Source organism: Diadema antillarum, unplaced genomic scaffold (assembly GCF_040938485.1).
Source record: "Diadema antillarum isolate AM-2024a unplaced genomic scaffold, OU_Dant_1.0 seq00000891_RagTag, whole genome shotgun sequence".
Lineage (NCBI taxonomy): Eukaryota > Metazoa > Echinodermata > Echinoidea > Diadematoida > Diadematidae > Diadema > Diadema antillarum.
Genome location: NW_027271755.1, coordinates 1595853 through 1610338, shown reverse-complemented (window position 1 = coordinate 1610338; position 14486 = coordinate 1595853). Strand labels below are relative to the sequence as shown.

Genomic DNA, 14486 nt, shown 5'->3' with positions numbered 1-14486 from the left:
ATGTTTGAAGTAATCGTGTACAGTATCTAACACATATAAGATAACACTTAAACTGAAGATTATAGCACACCAAATTAATTGTGGCATTAATTTGGAAGCACCCTATCTAAAGTACACAAATATTAATTTACATACATGTTCATATAGCTGTGTGTTGTACTTTGTGATACATTTTTTATATACTTTGAATATAAAAACTGTCAGAGAAGAAAATGAAGTATTTTGATGTTGGCTTCTATCTAATTAGGCAAGTCACTTGAAATCAGAGATGTCAATAAAACCTGTCCGCCATATTGACGTCTCATATTACCTGCAGCTTGTTGGGTCTTGTTGGTCCCCTTTGAAGCCATGTAACACATATTTAGTACAGTACATAGACCAAAACACACTTTCTTTGGTTAAACCAATCAATGAGCTTACGTAAAATGCAAAGAATTGATTTCACACACAATTACTTTACTTACACCAGTGTAATTGGTGAAATGTCAAATCTTATATCAAGGCTAAAAAATACTGTAATTTTTACATATCTTTTCAGTATTTGGTGATATTCTCACCAAACTTTCAGTCAGCGAGCAGGAAAATCATCAAGAACTAAGCACAGTGATGATATCAAACTATAGATGGCGTTATATGCATTTAGGAAGTGGTTCAGGTGGAGTAATAAGGGTTTTTAAGTCACGCGTGCTATATTACCTGCAGTCTCATATTACCTGCATGTACCCTACAATAGGAGAGCACATTCTGACACCAGCGAGTGCAGACGCCTTTTCACATACTGTCAAAGATCCCTAATTTTTGAACAGTGAATAGCTCTCATAGCTGGTGTATTATCTTCCCGAAACAGCCACCCCCCTGATTTCTGACTGGTTTCGAGTGTAGCACTGTGGGTCTCCACTATTCTGTCCCGTCGCCAAGGCAACGCTCTCCACCCTGGTCGACTGAGCTGACTTGTCCGAAGAGAAGTTTATATTGTCAACCACCCTCAGTTGTGAACGTCAATTGTTAATAACTGTGTTAAATTGAAGTAACAGTGGATAATATTGTGTAAACTCAGTTGTGTACATTGAGCCATACTTTCATTCACATACCAAGGTGTCATTATATTTTACTCAACTCGACACTGCGGTCGAGAGTGAGATAAAATAAATTAATATTTTTGCAGAAGAATCTGGCACCAAAGATAATTGTGTGAAGATTGTTTTATTTACGTAGTTTCTGTTATTAAATCTCCTGTGAGTAATCTAAACTCGAACTGGGCCAGGTTATGAATTAACCTGTGACAAAAATGGAGGCACTGCCCGGATTGTAATTTTGAAGAGAAATTTTTGTATTACCTTCAACCTCTTTCAGATTTGTTGATAACCTTTTTAAAGCAGTTAATTAACTTTTTTTTTGCACCTTATGCTAATTGCACACACAGAATTGATTTGAAGGGTTAACTTTGATATATTTGTTCCTTGTTGTGATACTATGAGGTAACTGCAATTTATGTAACCCCAAGTTGACATAGCATATCTTTATGTTTAAGTGTGATCATTTCAATAATCACCCTTAATTTAAAGTCATTTGTGCAGTAGTGGCCTACTACTGACAGGTGTCAATTTCTATACATTGTTAACTTTATTTTAGTTGTTGTGAACACTTTATAGTTTTGACACAATTTTTCCATAATATTTGAATTTTGAAATTTTGGTGCTTTCTTGTTCAATTCTATTTGTTTTTGCTCTGCAATATTTTCGTTCCTGTCGATAAGCTAACAAAGATATTGCAATCATGTCCCAGCAAGAAGAGAAATCTGATTTCCAAGCTGCCCTGGCTAAGCTACTTGGAGAACATGGAAAAACCCTTGCCGATTTGTCTTTAGATCCCCCTGTATCCTCCCAGTCAAACCCAGAGGTGACCATACCAAAAGCTGTCCAAGAAACCATAGTCAAACACGTCGTGACGTCATCTTCCATCCAGCGAAGGAGACTCAGACTCTTCTCTGGACGTTCCCCTGTGCCAAGTGGGGAGTTTGATTTCGAAAGCTGGCGGCGTCCTGCCCAACAGCTCGTGGAGGATAGAGATCTGTCAGACTCCGAAAAGTACAACAGGATTGCTGAATCGCTACTCCCACCTGCCAGTGACATCATTTGGGCACTGGGGAAGGATGTTACAGCAGCCGAGTGTCTTGAAGGTCTTGAGAAGGCATACGGGTCGACGACTGATGGGGATGAACTCTATTTGAAATTTAGCGAGTGCTACCAGCAGGAGCATGAAGCGGCAGCTGAATACCTCCTTCGTCTGCAAAGTCACCTCTCACGAGCCCTTGATGCCGGCGGAGTTGCCAAAGAACGAGGAGATAATGTTAGAGTGCAACAGTTTTTGAGAGGTTGCCTTTACAATGATCCTCTTCTGGTGGCACTCGACCTCAAACGGCGATCTACACCCCCCACTTTCGTTGCCCTTCTCCAGGAGGTTAGACAGGAGGAGCAGAAGCAGCTTGACAAGGCGGAGCGCCGGAAGGGAGGACACATGGGCAAGAAAAAGGCTTTTTCGGCTGAACAAATTGCAGCCTCCCCTTCTGATGAACGCATTGCTGAGCTTCAGAAGCAAGTCATGTCACTCCAACAACAGCTGGCAGCAACTACCAACTCATTTCCAAGGGGCCCCCCACGCAATCAAAGAAGAAGGCGGACAATGTTTTGTTACAACTGTGGCGAGGATGGGCACCGAATGGAACAGTGCGAGGGAGAGACGAATGCCGCCCTTGTGCAATCCAAGATGGTGTCGCGAACCCAGTCCACGGGAAACGACGGCGGCCACCAGTAGTGGGACAACAGGTGGCCAGAAGGAGAAGAAGACGTCCCACAGGGCGAGTCAAGACAGTCCAAGATCAATCTCATCAATCTCCCACTAAAGTGGGATCCCAAATTCTGCCTTCCTCACTTGTGGGTGATCAACCCATAGTCACGGTGGAGGTTGATGGGATTTCTTGTGAGTGTCTGATGGATACCGGCTCTCAGGTAACCTGTGTGTCTGAGGTGTTTTACCATAAACATCTAAAACATCGCCCCCTGGAGCCTCTCGACAACTTGCTTGTGGTTGGTGCAGGTGGTACCAAAATACCCTACATAGGATACATTGAAATCCACTTGTACTTCCCAGCAGACAAAGCCGGTGTTGAGGTGGAGACAACCACCTTAGCACTGGTAACCCCTACAAGAGACGGCAGTGAGAAAGCACCCCTCCTCATGGGCACCAATACCAATGTAGTGCGAAGGATGCTTGAAGGCTGCAAGCAGAAGATGGGAGAAAATTTCCTACAGACCATGAAGGTGAATAACGCCCTCACTTCAGCATTTCACCAGCTGGATGCAACATCCAATGATGTTCCGGATATTCAGCCACCTGCAGTACGACTCCCCAACAAGGTGAGTGTTCACATGAAGGCTGGCGAGACCAAAGTGGTTACAGGTGTTGTCGAAACCCCTCTCCAATCCTCCGCAACCGTCATGATTGAAGAAGGAGAAGGATGTTTTCCACCAGCTGGATTGCTGATCAGAAGGAGCGTGATTACTTTGCCTCAAGATCCCAACAGTGACGTGGATGTAATCGTCACCAATACATCTCAGCATGACATTGAAATTCCAGGAGGATCGATTATCGCTACGGTTCATACTGCTGAAGTTCTAATAGACCAATTAGAAACTAGTGCTCCCCAAGAACCCCAGCCTTTTCCTCCTCCAGTAGGATGTGATGCTACTGAGATTGGCGAAGCTGACAAACAACGCTTAGCCAAGCTGCTCCAGTCCTATCAAGATGTGTTCTCCAGAGACGACCTGGATATTGGCCGCACATCAGCAGTCAAACATCAAATCCGCCTGACAGATGATGCTCCATTTCGTGAGAGTTCCAGGCGTATTCCTCCTGCGGATTATGCAGATACTCGTCGCCATTTACAAGAGCTCAAGGACAAAGGGATCATCCGTGATTCGCAAAGCTCATTTGCATCACCAATTGTCCTTGTTAGAAAAAAGAATGGCGACTTGAGGCTCTGTATAGATTACAGGAAGTTGAACAGCAGGACAGTACGGGATCAATACAACATACCAAAGATAGAAGATACCCTCCACACCCTATCTGGAGCAGTCTGGTTCTCAACACTGGACCTTAAATCTGGATATTACCAAGTGGAAATGGCGGAAGAGGACAAAGCAAAGACAGCCTTCTGGTGCCCTCTTGGCTTTTACGAGTTTAACAGGATGCCCCAAGGAATAACGAATGCCCCAGCCACATTCCAGCGTTTGATGGAAAAATGCATGGGAGACATGGCTATGACAGATGTGCTGGTGTATCTTGACGACTTGTTGGTCTTCTCCGCCACATTTGACGAGCACCTCACCCGCCTCGAAAAGGTCTTCACCAGGCTTAGAGAATTCGGCCTCAAACTCAACTCGGAGAAGTGCTGTTTCGCTCAAACCTCAGTTAAATGTCTAGGACACGTGATCTCCAAGGAGGGAGTGAGCACCAGCCCTGACAAGGTGTCTGCCGTCCAGCAGTGGCCAACTCCTGCAACAGCTAGAGAGTTGAAGTCCTTTTTGGGCTTCACTGGATACTATCGGCGTTTCGTTCCCGAATATAGCCGAATTGCAAAACCACTCCACGACTTGATGAAAGACTACGACCCTATCAGAAGGAGGGGGAGGAAGCCAACAAAGGCACCACTAGCCATGAGGCCCAAACCAACAACGCCCTTTGGTGAGAACTGGAACTCACAATGCCAGAGTGCTTTCAGCAAACTGAAGGAAATGCTCACCTCAGCCCCCATCCTTGCTTTTGCAGATTATGCTGCACCCTTTATCCTTCATACGGATGCAAGCACGAGTGGGCTAGGTGCTGCGCTCTATCAGCAAGTGGATGGGAAGGAGCGGCCTATAGCCTACGCCAGCAGGGGACTCTCCAAGAGTGAGGCCAACTACCCGGCTCACAAGCTAGAATTTCTTGCTGTGAAATGGGCCGTCACTGAGAAGTTCATAGACTATCTCCATGGTGCCACATTCACAGTAGTGACAGATAACAACCCTCTCACCTACGTTCTTTCATCGGCAAAGCTTGATGCGACGAGTCACCGTTGGTTGGCAGCTCTGGCTAACTTTGACTTCACACTCAAGTATAGACCTGGCAAGACGAACGCAGATGCAGATGCCTTATCCAGAATACCCCAAGCTTCTCTCGGGGATGACGAGGAATTCATGAGCACACAAGAGAAGATCTTCAGACTCCAAGAACGCCTCAGAGACCCTAGTGATGGTATCTGTTCACAAAAGGCATTCCGAGCAGTCTGTCAGAGTCATGAATTCAGCATTTCTGGCCAGGACACTGAGGGTGAAGATGCAGAGAATGATGGTGGAGGGTGTGCCCTAGTGGATGTCATTACTGATTCAGAAGGGGCCATTCCTGATGACTTTGCCTCAGGCGGTTTAGGAGAAACTGCATTGCCAAGCTTAAGTCCTGCAGACTGGAGAAGGCTGCAGCTAGAAGATGACCCCATCCGCCAAGTTATCGAGTTCATAGAGAGTGGCACTCCTCTAACAACGAAGATGAGATCAGAGATGGCAGAGGAAGCCAGAGTGATCCTGCGGCATCGTGAAAACCTCCAAATGGACGACGGTGTATTATACAAGGTGAGCGCCGCTCCTCGAGGCAACCGGGCAAGACAACTCGTTCTACCAAGTAGCCATCGAGCAGAAGCGTTTCGCCTTCTCCATGATGACGTTGGCCACCTGGGACAAGAGAGGACCTTCGACCTCCTTAGATCCAGGTTCTACTGGCCGCGTATGGATGCAGAAGTAGAGCACAGATGTCGTATTTGCGAGAGGTGTGTGCAACGGAAGCAGAGAGCCCAGAGAGCAGCACCCCTAGTTAATATTACAACGACTGCCCCCATGGAACTAGTATGCATGGATTTCCTGTCCTTGGAGCCAGACAACAAGAATACTTCCAACATACTAGTCATAACTGATCATTTCACCCGTTATGCGCAAGCATATCCAACCAAAGATCAGACGGCCAAGACTGTTGCAAGAGTGCTGTGGGAACAATTTTTCATCCATTACGGGTTTCCTGAGAGGCTGCACTCCGACCAGGGGAGAGATTTTGAAGCCAGCCTTATTTCGGAGCTGTGCCAACTGGCTGGCATCCGTAAATCCAGGACGACTCCCTACCATCCTCAGGGGAATGGCCAAGTAGAAAGGTTCAACCAGACCCTTATCAACATGCTTGGCACCCTTGAGGACGACAAGAAGCAGCAGTGGCGGCTCTACGTTAGACCCCTGGTGCACGCGTACAATTGCACGAGACACACCTCTACGGGAGCATCACCCTACATGCTCATGTTTGGGAGAGAGCCCCGTCTACCCATTGATGTGCAGTTTGGCATCACCACGCCGCAAGCCTCCGCCAAGTCCCATCACAAGTACATCCAAGACCTGCGCCGCCGCTTAAACCAAGCCCATAAGCTTGCTGCTACCCAAGCCCAGAAGAATGCGGCCTACCAAAAGAAGCGTCATGACGTGTCTGTTCGGGACCATGCCCTGGCTGTTGGAGATAGAGTATTGGTGAAGAACGTTGGCCTCAAGGGCAAACACAAACTGGCAGACCGGTGGAGAAGTAAACAATATCGCGTCATTCGGCGAATCAGTGCTGACATGCCTGTTTACGTCGTTAAGCCGATGGACGATGATGGCCCTGAACGTACACTCCATCGAAACCTTCTCCTCCCATGTGGTTTCCTTCCATCTGAACCAGACATCCCTGTCACACCCCCAAGACCAGCACCGACACCACGGCCCAGGACATCCAAGCGACTAGCTGCTAAGAACCCTCAGCCATCTCGTGTCCCTGATAATTCATCTACCGACTCGGACATTGTATCGGACATTGTAGTACATGATACTTTGGACCCTGTTGTCATTAAAACTCGTCCAACCCCGGCTCCCCGCCGACGTCTATCCATTAGTAAACCAGACCAGCCCACTCCCATCTTGAATCCTCATGCCGAGGAATTCATACCTGAACAGAGGGAGCCTGAAGAAGAATTACCCGAAGTGACTGATATAGGCGAGGCAGAGGAAACCATTGAACATGAAGCTACGGATGACACATCGGAAGATGAGTCATTACCGTCAACCCAGTCCGATGTAGCGGAAGAACAACCCATACCTCCTAGACGGTCTTCAAGGCGTCGGGTTCCACCTGACCGACTTTGGTATGGCACTCTGGGGAGTAGGAAGGTCAAGCTCATTGAAGAGCAGTTGGCTTTGCAAAAGCAGAGTCTTGCCTTGCTTCATGCTTACTTACTTCCATAGCGTCATGTCGGGACGACATGATTCTAGGAGGGGAAAATGTCAGGTCCTGTTCCCTCGCTGTTGACAAATATGGTTCAGGAATATGGATTGACTTAATTCATCTTGTTGATATTGAGTATATTGTAGGAATAGCATTAAACATTCTACCCCAACCTTTTTTTTTAAATGTTATACAAAATGCATTAATTGTGTGTACATACTTTTTGATCGCATGTTTATGTGCAGTTTCCCCGCACATTATTATTGTAGATGGAAGGAGAACCCCCTCCCCCTCTCCATCCTTATGAGTATAAAGCTTTCAACTCTCGTCAAGTATGTTACATCATTACCAAGAATGACCTCCAACCCTAAACGTTGGAATGTAAGGGTGAGGCTCAGCCTAGCAGCTGTTTCCATAAACCAGTGGTTTTGCCCGTTTTGGGGAAGAGATTGCTCTCACTCACTGAGAGCACATTCTGACACCAGCGAGTGCAGACGCCTTTTCACATACTGTCAAAGATCCCTAATTTTTGAACAGTGAATAGCTCTCATAGCTGGTGTATTATCTTCCCGAAACAGGTAAGCTTGAATTATCCTTGTTTCATTGGTAATGTTGCCCACTTTGTATCGGATTACCACCTTGTATAGGTTGTATACATTTCCAGATCACTACTGATCTTTCCAGTGATTAAGCAATGATTTCATGTGGGATATGTGTCTTACCACCTTTCAGAAGAATAATACTTACAAGTTAATCTGAAAGTAGGACTGTGACAAGTCATTTCAAGACGTGTAATTTGTCATTCTGACAAACCAACTTTAATGTATATAGCATTTGCAGATTTGCAAGTTTATAACATTGTATTTCATAATTAATGATCTACAGCAGTTATACAATTGCAGTTGTTTTAAATAGCCAGATACACATGTAACCCCGGTGATGGCTATTTAATTGTTGAGGTAGTTTATGGTGAACAGTGACACAAGGAATGATCACTTACTCTATAGTGTAAATTGTTACATTGTACTATTTGTAGGACAACAGAAGAGAAATTAAACATGGACTGTTAAATGATGCGGTAGTGCATGTTAATATACCATATATCAGTTGATGTATGTCAAGTACGAGGACATCATAAAGTTATGCCTATCGGAGAATGTTGTAAAAGCCAAGCGCTGTAGATTGTGACAGTTTGAAGTGTGAATGCTCAGGCTGCCCTTTAATGACATCGAGCCTTTAATGTGCACCTCTGCCATGACTCCGGCTGGTGATGTTAACCAAAATCCCCCTTGCCTAGCTTTTCCATTCTCTCCCTCTCTCTCTCTCTCCTCCTCTCTCTTCCCCTCTTTACCCTGGTGGTGGTCAAGCTGTCCACCGTAAATAATGTGGAATGTTCGGCCTTGGGTCTCTCTCTCTCTTCTCGGCCGGAGAAAGTGGAAAAAACTGAGAAAAAGAGGAGATTGTGGAAAAAGAGGAGTTTGGTCATGTTAGTTGCGTAGAATGATTTTCAGCTGTATAACTTATTTTTTCAGAGTTACTTTTATCCTGCAAGTTTGTAAAGCATTAAATGTTGTCAACCAAGACATTATACAATAGGAGAGCACATTCTGACACCAGCGAGTGCAGACGCCTTTTCACATACTGTCAAAGATCCCTAATTTTTGAACAGTGAATAGCTCTCATAGCTGGTGTATTATCTTCCCGAAACAGCCACCCCCCTGATTTCTGACTGGTTTCGAGTGTAGCACTGTGGGTCTCCACTATTCTGTCCCGTCGCCAAGGCAACGCTCTCCACCCTGGTCGACTGAGCTGACTTGTCCGAAGAGAAGTTTATATTGTCAACCACCCTCAGTTGTGAACGTCAATTGTTAATAACTGTGTTAAATTGAAGTAACAGTGGATAATATTGTGTAAACTCAGTTGTGTACATTGAGCCATACTTTCATTCACATACCAAGGTGTCATTATATTTTACTCAACTCGACACTGCGGTCGAGAGTGAGATAAAATAAATTAATATTTTTGCAGAAGAATCTGGCACCAAAGATAATTGTGTGAAGATTGTTTTATTTACGTAGTTTCTGTTATTAAATCTCCTGTGAGTAATCTAAACTCGAACTGGGCCAGGTTATGAATTAACCTGTGACATATATATAACAGTTTTATTTGAAATAACTCCACACACACACGCACACAAACTCACAAATATCAAACTGACATACGATATGAAAGTGCACGTGTTGGTCTTTGTTTCCTAATTCGTCTGGAAGTTTGGAATTGGAATGTCGAGCGAATCTTCAGTTTCTGAAAAAAAAAATGCAATGCATCTCTTCTTGAAGCGCTATAGGGCTCCAAGCAAGCATTCGCATGTAGACAGATTTAGTGATATTCCTTCATGCGGCAAAATGTTCCAAGTTCCAAGTTTGTTGCATCTCCTGTTCGTGGCACATGTACAATCGTTGCCCTTATCAATATCTCCCTTTCGCTGTCGCTCGGTTGCCATGGGAACTCTCCGATCTGTTTCCAGCAGTGACGGATGACGCACCGTTCTGGCAGCCAAAGTTCAATGCCATTCGTCTCAAACCGAGCGGGGTGGCAGGCTCGCTGGACATATCGACAGACCCAGGGAGAGATTAACCTTTAACCCTTCGGTAAAGACCTCCCCCTCGCCAGCGACGGAGAAGATGACATGGAGGAAGATGGAGGTAATAATATATTCGTGTTATCATTCGCTATATCTTTTTGAAGTTGAAATATGACGTCTCTTTGATGGATCTGGAATGGCCTTGTTTCTAGGGATTACGTGTGCATCGTGAAAGAGATAAAAACTTCTGAGGTTAGTATAAGTATGCAACCCCGAATCCCCGATAAAAGTGGATTATACCACGAGAGAGAAGAAACATGTATACCCCTTCAGAGGAGGAGGGAGAACGGTCACAGACCTTAGCTGGATTTCCGAGGTAAACTTAATCTGGTTTGTATCGTATCACGAGATTGTGCATCCTTTCGGTCCAACCAAGGAGTTATCAGACATAACTTCTTGGTCCAACACAGTGTTTGCGTGTAATCTCACCAGACGACAATCAAAGAAAACACGCACACCATGCTGTTGCGTAGTTCATCATCTGGTTAATGGTTTTAGGCTGTGTCAAGCATTTTTTTTTTCACGTAATTACATAACAGCAAAGAATACAGGGCATAGAACATATCGGAACGACTATAGGAAACGAGATGAACAGAAATAATGATTAAAAAATGTTGAAATGCCAGTTACACGAAGATGATTTGTGATTTTATCAAATATAAACTGTTGACGCAAAAATAGGCCAAAATAGGCATAAATAGGCAAAATTTACCATTAGAAAAAGAAGACCAGATGAGACAGAGAGAGAAATAGAAGGATAATTCCTTGCCAAGGAGCAAACCACACTAATAGAGCTTCAGTTTCTTTGGATTCCCGGGGAGCGGGCTTATAAATCAGAGCCGGTTCCCGTCTAGTATCGGACCAATTTAATGAAAAGTTTCCCCGTAACGTTCAATGTCACCAGGGTATGCGTCATAAAAAACAAAGAGGAAGCAAACGGCGCAGTATTTCAGTCACAGTCATTAACGTGAGCCGCTATCGGAAGCATATCTGCTATCGGAAGCACTTTTGCAAATGTTGCGGATACCTGGTGTGGTTATAGTTCGTTAGTCCAAAGGTTCGTTTTTCCGAAAGTTCGTTCATCCGAAAATTAAATAAAGGTTCGTTATTTTGAAGGTTCGTTTTTCCGAAGGTTCGTTATTCCAAAAATGAAAATAAGGTTGATTATTTCGAAGGTTTGTTTATCCGGAAACGAAAGAGTGTTTGTAATTCCGAAGGTTTGTTACTGCGCACCTTCTTTTGATTTTAGGATTAACGAACGTTATTTCACTTTCGGATAAAAACTTCGGAATAACGAACCTTCGGGATAACGCCACAAAATATTAATGTTCGGATTAACCAACCTTTTTTCATTTTTCGGATTAACGAATATCGTTAAGGTATACGGACTTCTTGCGTTGCCGATTAACGAACCTTATTTCATTTTCGGATTAAAGAACCTTCGAATTATACGACATTACCATCACCTGGCGTATATGAAAGGGGTTAATGAGAAGCAGGTACGCGGGTACGAGGAGAGTTTGGAGTGTCCGCAACTTAAAATACTTTCTTATCATATTCTTTCTTTTAGGTGTTGTCCTTACCTTGAGAAGGTGGATAAGGCACCTGCCATTGCCGTTACTTCTCGAATTGGTTAAGTATGAATACAGATTTTCTCTGCATAAAATTACCATTTTAGCAACTGATATAATAAACAGCTATAGTAAGCTCTCCAGGATGTCCAAGAGAGTCAATCACCACCATCAACATTGTAATAACGGTTGTGGAAACGCAGATTAACCCTGCAACTGGTGATACTCAAGACAGCAATAATAATGATAGTGACAATGATAACTGTTGTGATTATGAACAGATGACGCTGATGATGGTTATGTCATCTGTTTCATAAACACTTTTTGGGTGATTTTGCAGTCATTACAGTCATTTATGCCTGTAGTATTGTGGCACCATCTGAGCACGGTGCATTCTCAACTTTAATATCAAAGTTTTCTTTTTATTATCATCTATGTGATCATGTACTTCATTTTGTATTTAGCTCTTGAGTTTGACTCAAAAGTCTCTTGCAATAATTATTTGTTTGCAATTGAACAACTCGGTGTGTCATCAATCGGCTCGCCTTCGGTCTTTCACAAATCATTGTCAACAGAGCCATGACCACAGCAACGACAATGGAGGAATGAGTAGGGAAATGATGAATAATTACGCTCAATCTATTAATGTCAGTGATTACTATAGGTTTTCCCGGCCAATTTCGCACTTTTGTCAGTCCATTTGATAAAAGGTTCATTCAATTTAGCGAAAATCCTCGTCACTGCACATTCTGTCATTCAAAATTGCAAGTTGGTCGTTCAATTTAGCATTTCGATCAATGAAATTTGCACATGTGCCATTCGAATTCGTAAAACGAGCATTCAAATTGGCACGTGCTCTTCAGTCATTCAAATTCGCCAACACTGGCCGAAAGGGGTATTTCAGTCATTCAATTTCGCGTATGGGCAGTCAAATTCCTAACATGTTCATTCAAATTAACGTCATGTTATTTCTTTTTTGAAAAGGTGATAACATTTAAACGCGTATTTCTATGTGACTCTTTGTTTCATCCATGCGCTGTTAAGCAGTAAAAGTATCATATTTTTTACCATATATAACTCGAGTTTGTTGTTCTGTAACGTCCCTTTTCTTTCATACATGTCATTTTAGGCCTACATTTACCAATACTACAGATTAACTTCATCTTCTTACAGTCATGACAGCACAAGTTAGATACAGACGTATTTTTCAAGAAGACAGAAAAAGAATTATAGAAACATTTGATGATCATAACCTTGACTTCCTAGAACTGGCCGACACACTCGGAATTAAGCACTCAACGGCCAGATAAGTTGTGGTCACATGATGCACTATATCTTCGGACTGGAAGAATCACTAAGCACATTGAAGAAGAAAAAAAAAAACTGTTGCCAAAATCTCTAAAATAAGTACGAAAATATGAAATGTAATGACGCTTGCAAAACAATAACTATGTTGACAAAAAAATAAAGAAAGAACCAAAGCATAAACATGCGTGCTAAATTGACTGCAAAAGATGTTAAATTGGATGCCCAAAAATGAATTTGAATGAACGAGTGCGGTATGTCCGTGATCACGTGACTATATCATTCTAAATTGAATGAACGAATAACGAAATAGTGCTTGTTTTACGAATTTCAATTGAAAAAGTGTTAATTAGAATGAGGCTAAAGGTGATTTGAATGCTCCAAAATGAATTTGAATGAAGAGATCATAAAATTGAACTACCGAACATGTCATCTACGCTAAATTTTGCTAAATTGAATGCAGCAATTAGGAATTGGACTGACAAAAGTGCGAAATTGGCCGGGAAAACCTATATTATCATTATCATTATTAATACCGTTCTTATATAGTGCATAACAACTTTTGACAAGGTCTCTATGCACTTCAGAGAAAGAAAAAAAAGATGATTAAAGAAACAATAAAATGCTGCATAGGTCATAATATAAATGGTATATAATAACGATAATGTATGTTCATGATATATGAAAAAACATAAAAAAACAATAACATTACCATCTTAAAAATGAAATGGTTAATCAACAATTTCTATGTTGTCACTAGCTCCTCCAACCTTTTTTTTAAATGTTAGATTTAACACTCAAAATGTTGAACTACCATTTAAAAGTGGTAAACCTAACATTTTACGTGTTAAATTTAACCTTTCATTTAATGTTAAATCTAACATTTACAACAAGAAGAAGTTGGAGGAGTGACAATGTTTAAAATGTTGATTTATCATTTCATTTTGTAGAGTGAAGGAACATTAAATGTCTAGAGATGATCTCCACAACACCATAACAAATACAGTGTAGCTTTTTTTCTTCACATCTGCTAGCCTACACCTTTCAAGTTAGTGTGAAGCATGGTGAAGATTAGACAACCCGAGTTAATGGATTCTGGGTTTTTTGTTCCCCCAACATACCTTGCACAATGCACTCTGCTCACTCCCTGCACAACCAAAGTATAGCTCCGATTCCCCGCAATGTCGGCCTACTGGGAGGTCGGTTTAAAAAGGGGTGGAAGGTTAATCTTTCGCCGGGGTTTGTCAACAAGTTCGGTAATCCTCCCGCCCCGCTCACTTCTCCTCATTTCGCTGGAGAGCAAGTGTGGTGACATTGAACTTTCCTTTTTTTTTCAAAACTTTCCCATTTTGTTTCTTTTTGGAGTCCTGGTTCAACATATGTGCGGCACGTACGCCAGTAATTTCTGCTGAATAAGAGTTGTTATCGTATGTTGTCATGTTCATTTACAAGTTTACAATCCCCTTTCCTTGTTATACGTTTCAATTAGAAGTAGTTGCTTTACACTAAAAAAAAAAGGTAATGGTAAATCAACATTTAAAATGTAGTTACTCCTCCTAACTTTTGTTAAATCTTAAGCTTCACGCTCAAAATGTTAACTTCAGCACCCAAAATGTTGAGCTATCATTTTAGAC

At 42.7% G+C, this 14486-nt stretch overlaps 1 protein-coding gene across 1 annotated transcript; it reads left to right on the top strand.

The window, feature by feature from the left end:
- Positions 1-1553: 1553 nt before the first annotated feature.
- On the top strand, positions 1554-3630 carry LOC139740936 (paraneoplastic antigen Ma3 homolog). Its single transcript, XM_071651521.1, has one exon. It carries the CDS (start codon positions 1777-1779, stop codon positions 2812-2814), a length of 1038 nt encoding a protein of 345 aa, XP_071507622.1. The 5' UTR covers positions 1554-1776; the 3' UTR covers positions 2815-3630.
- Positions 3631-14486: the final 10856 nt, after the last annotated feature.

Coding starts and splice junctions, on each gene's coding strand:
- LOC139740936 (XM_071651521.1), top strand. CDS start 1,777: ATGTCCCAGCAAGAAGAGAAATCTGATTTCCAAGCTGCCCTGGCTAAG.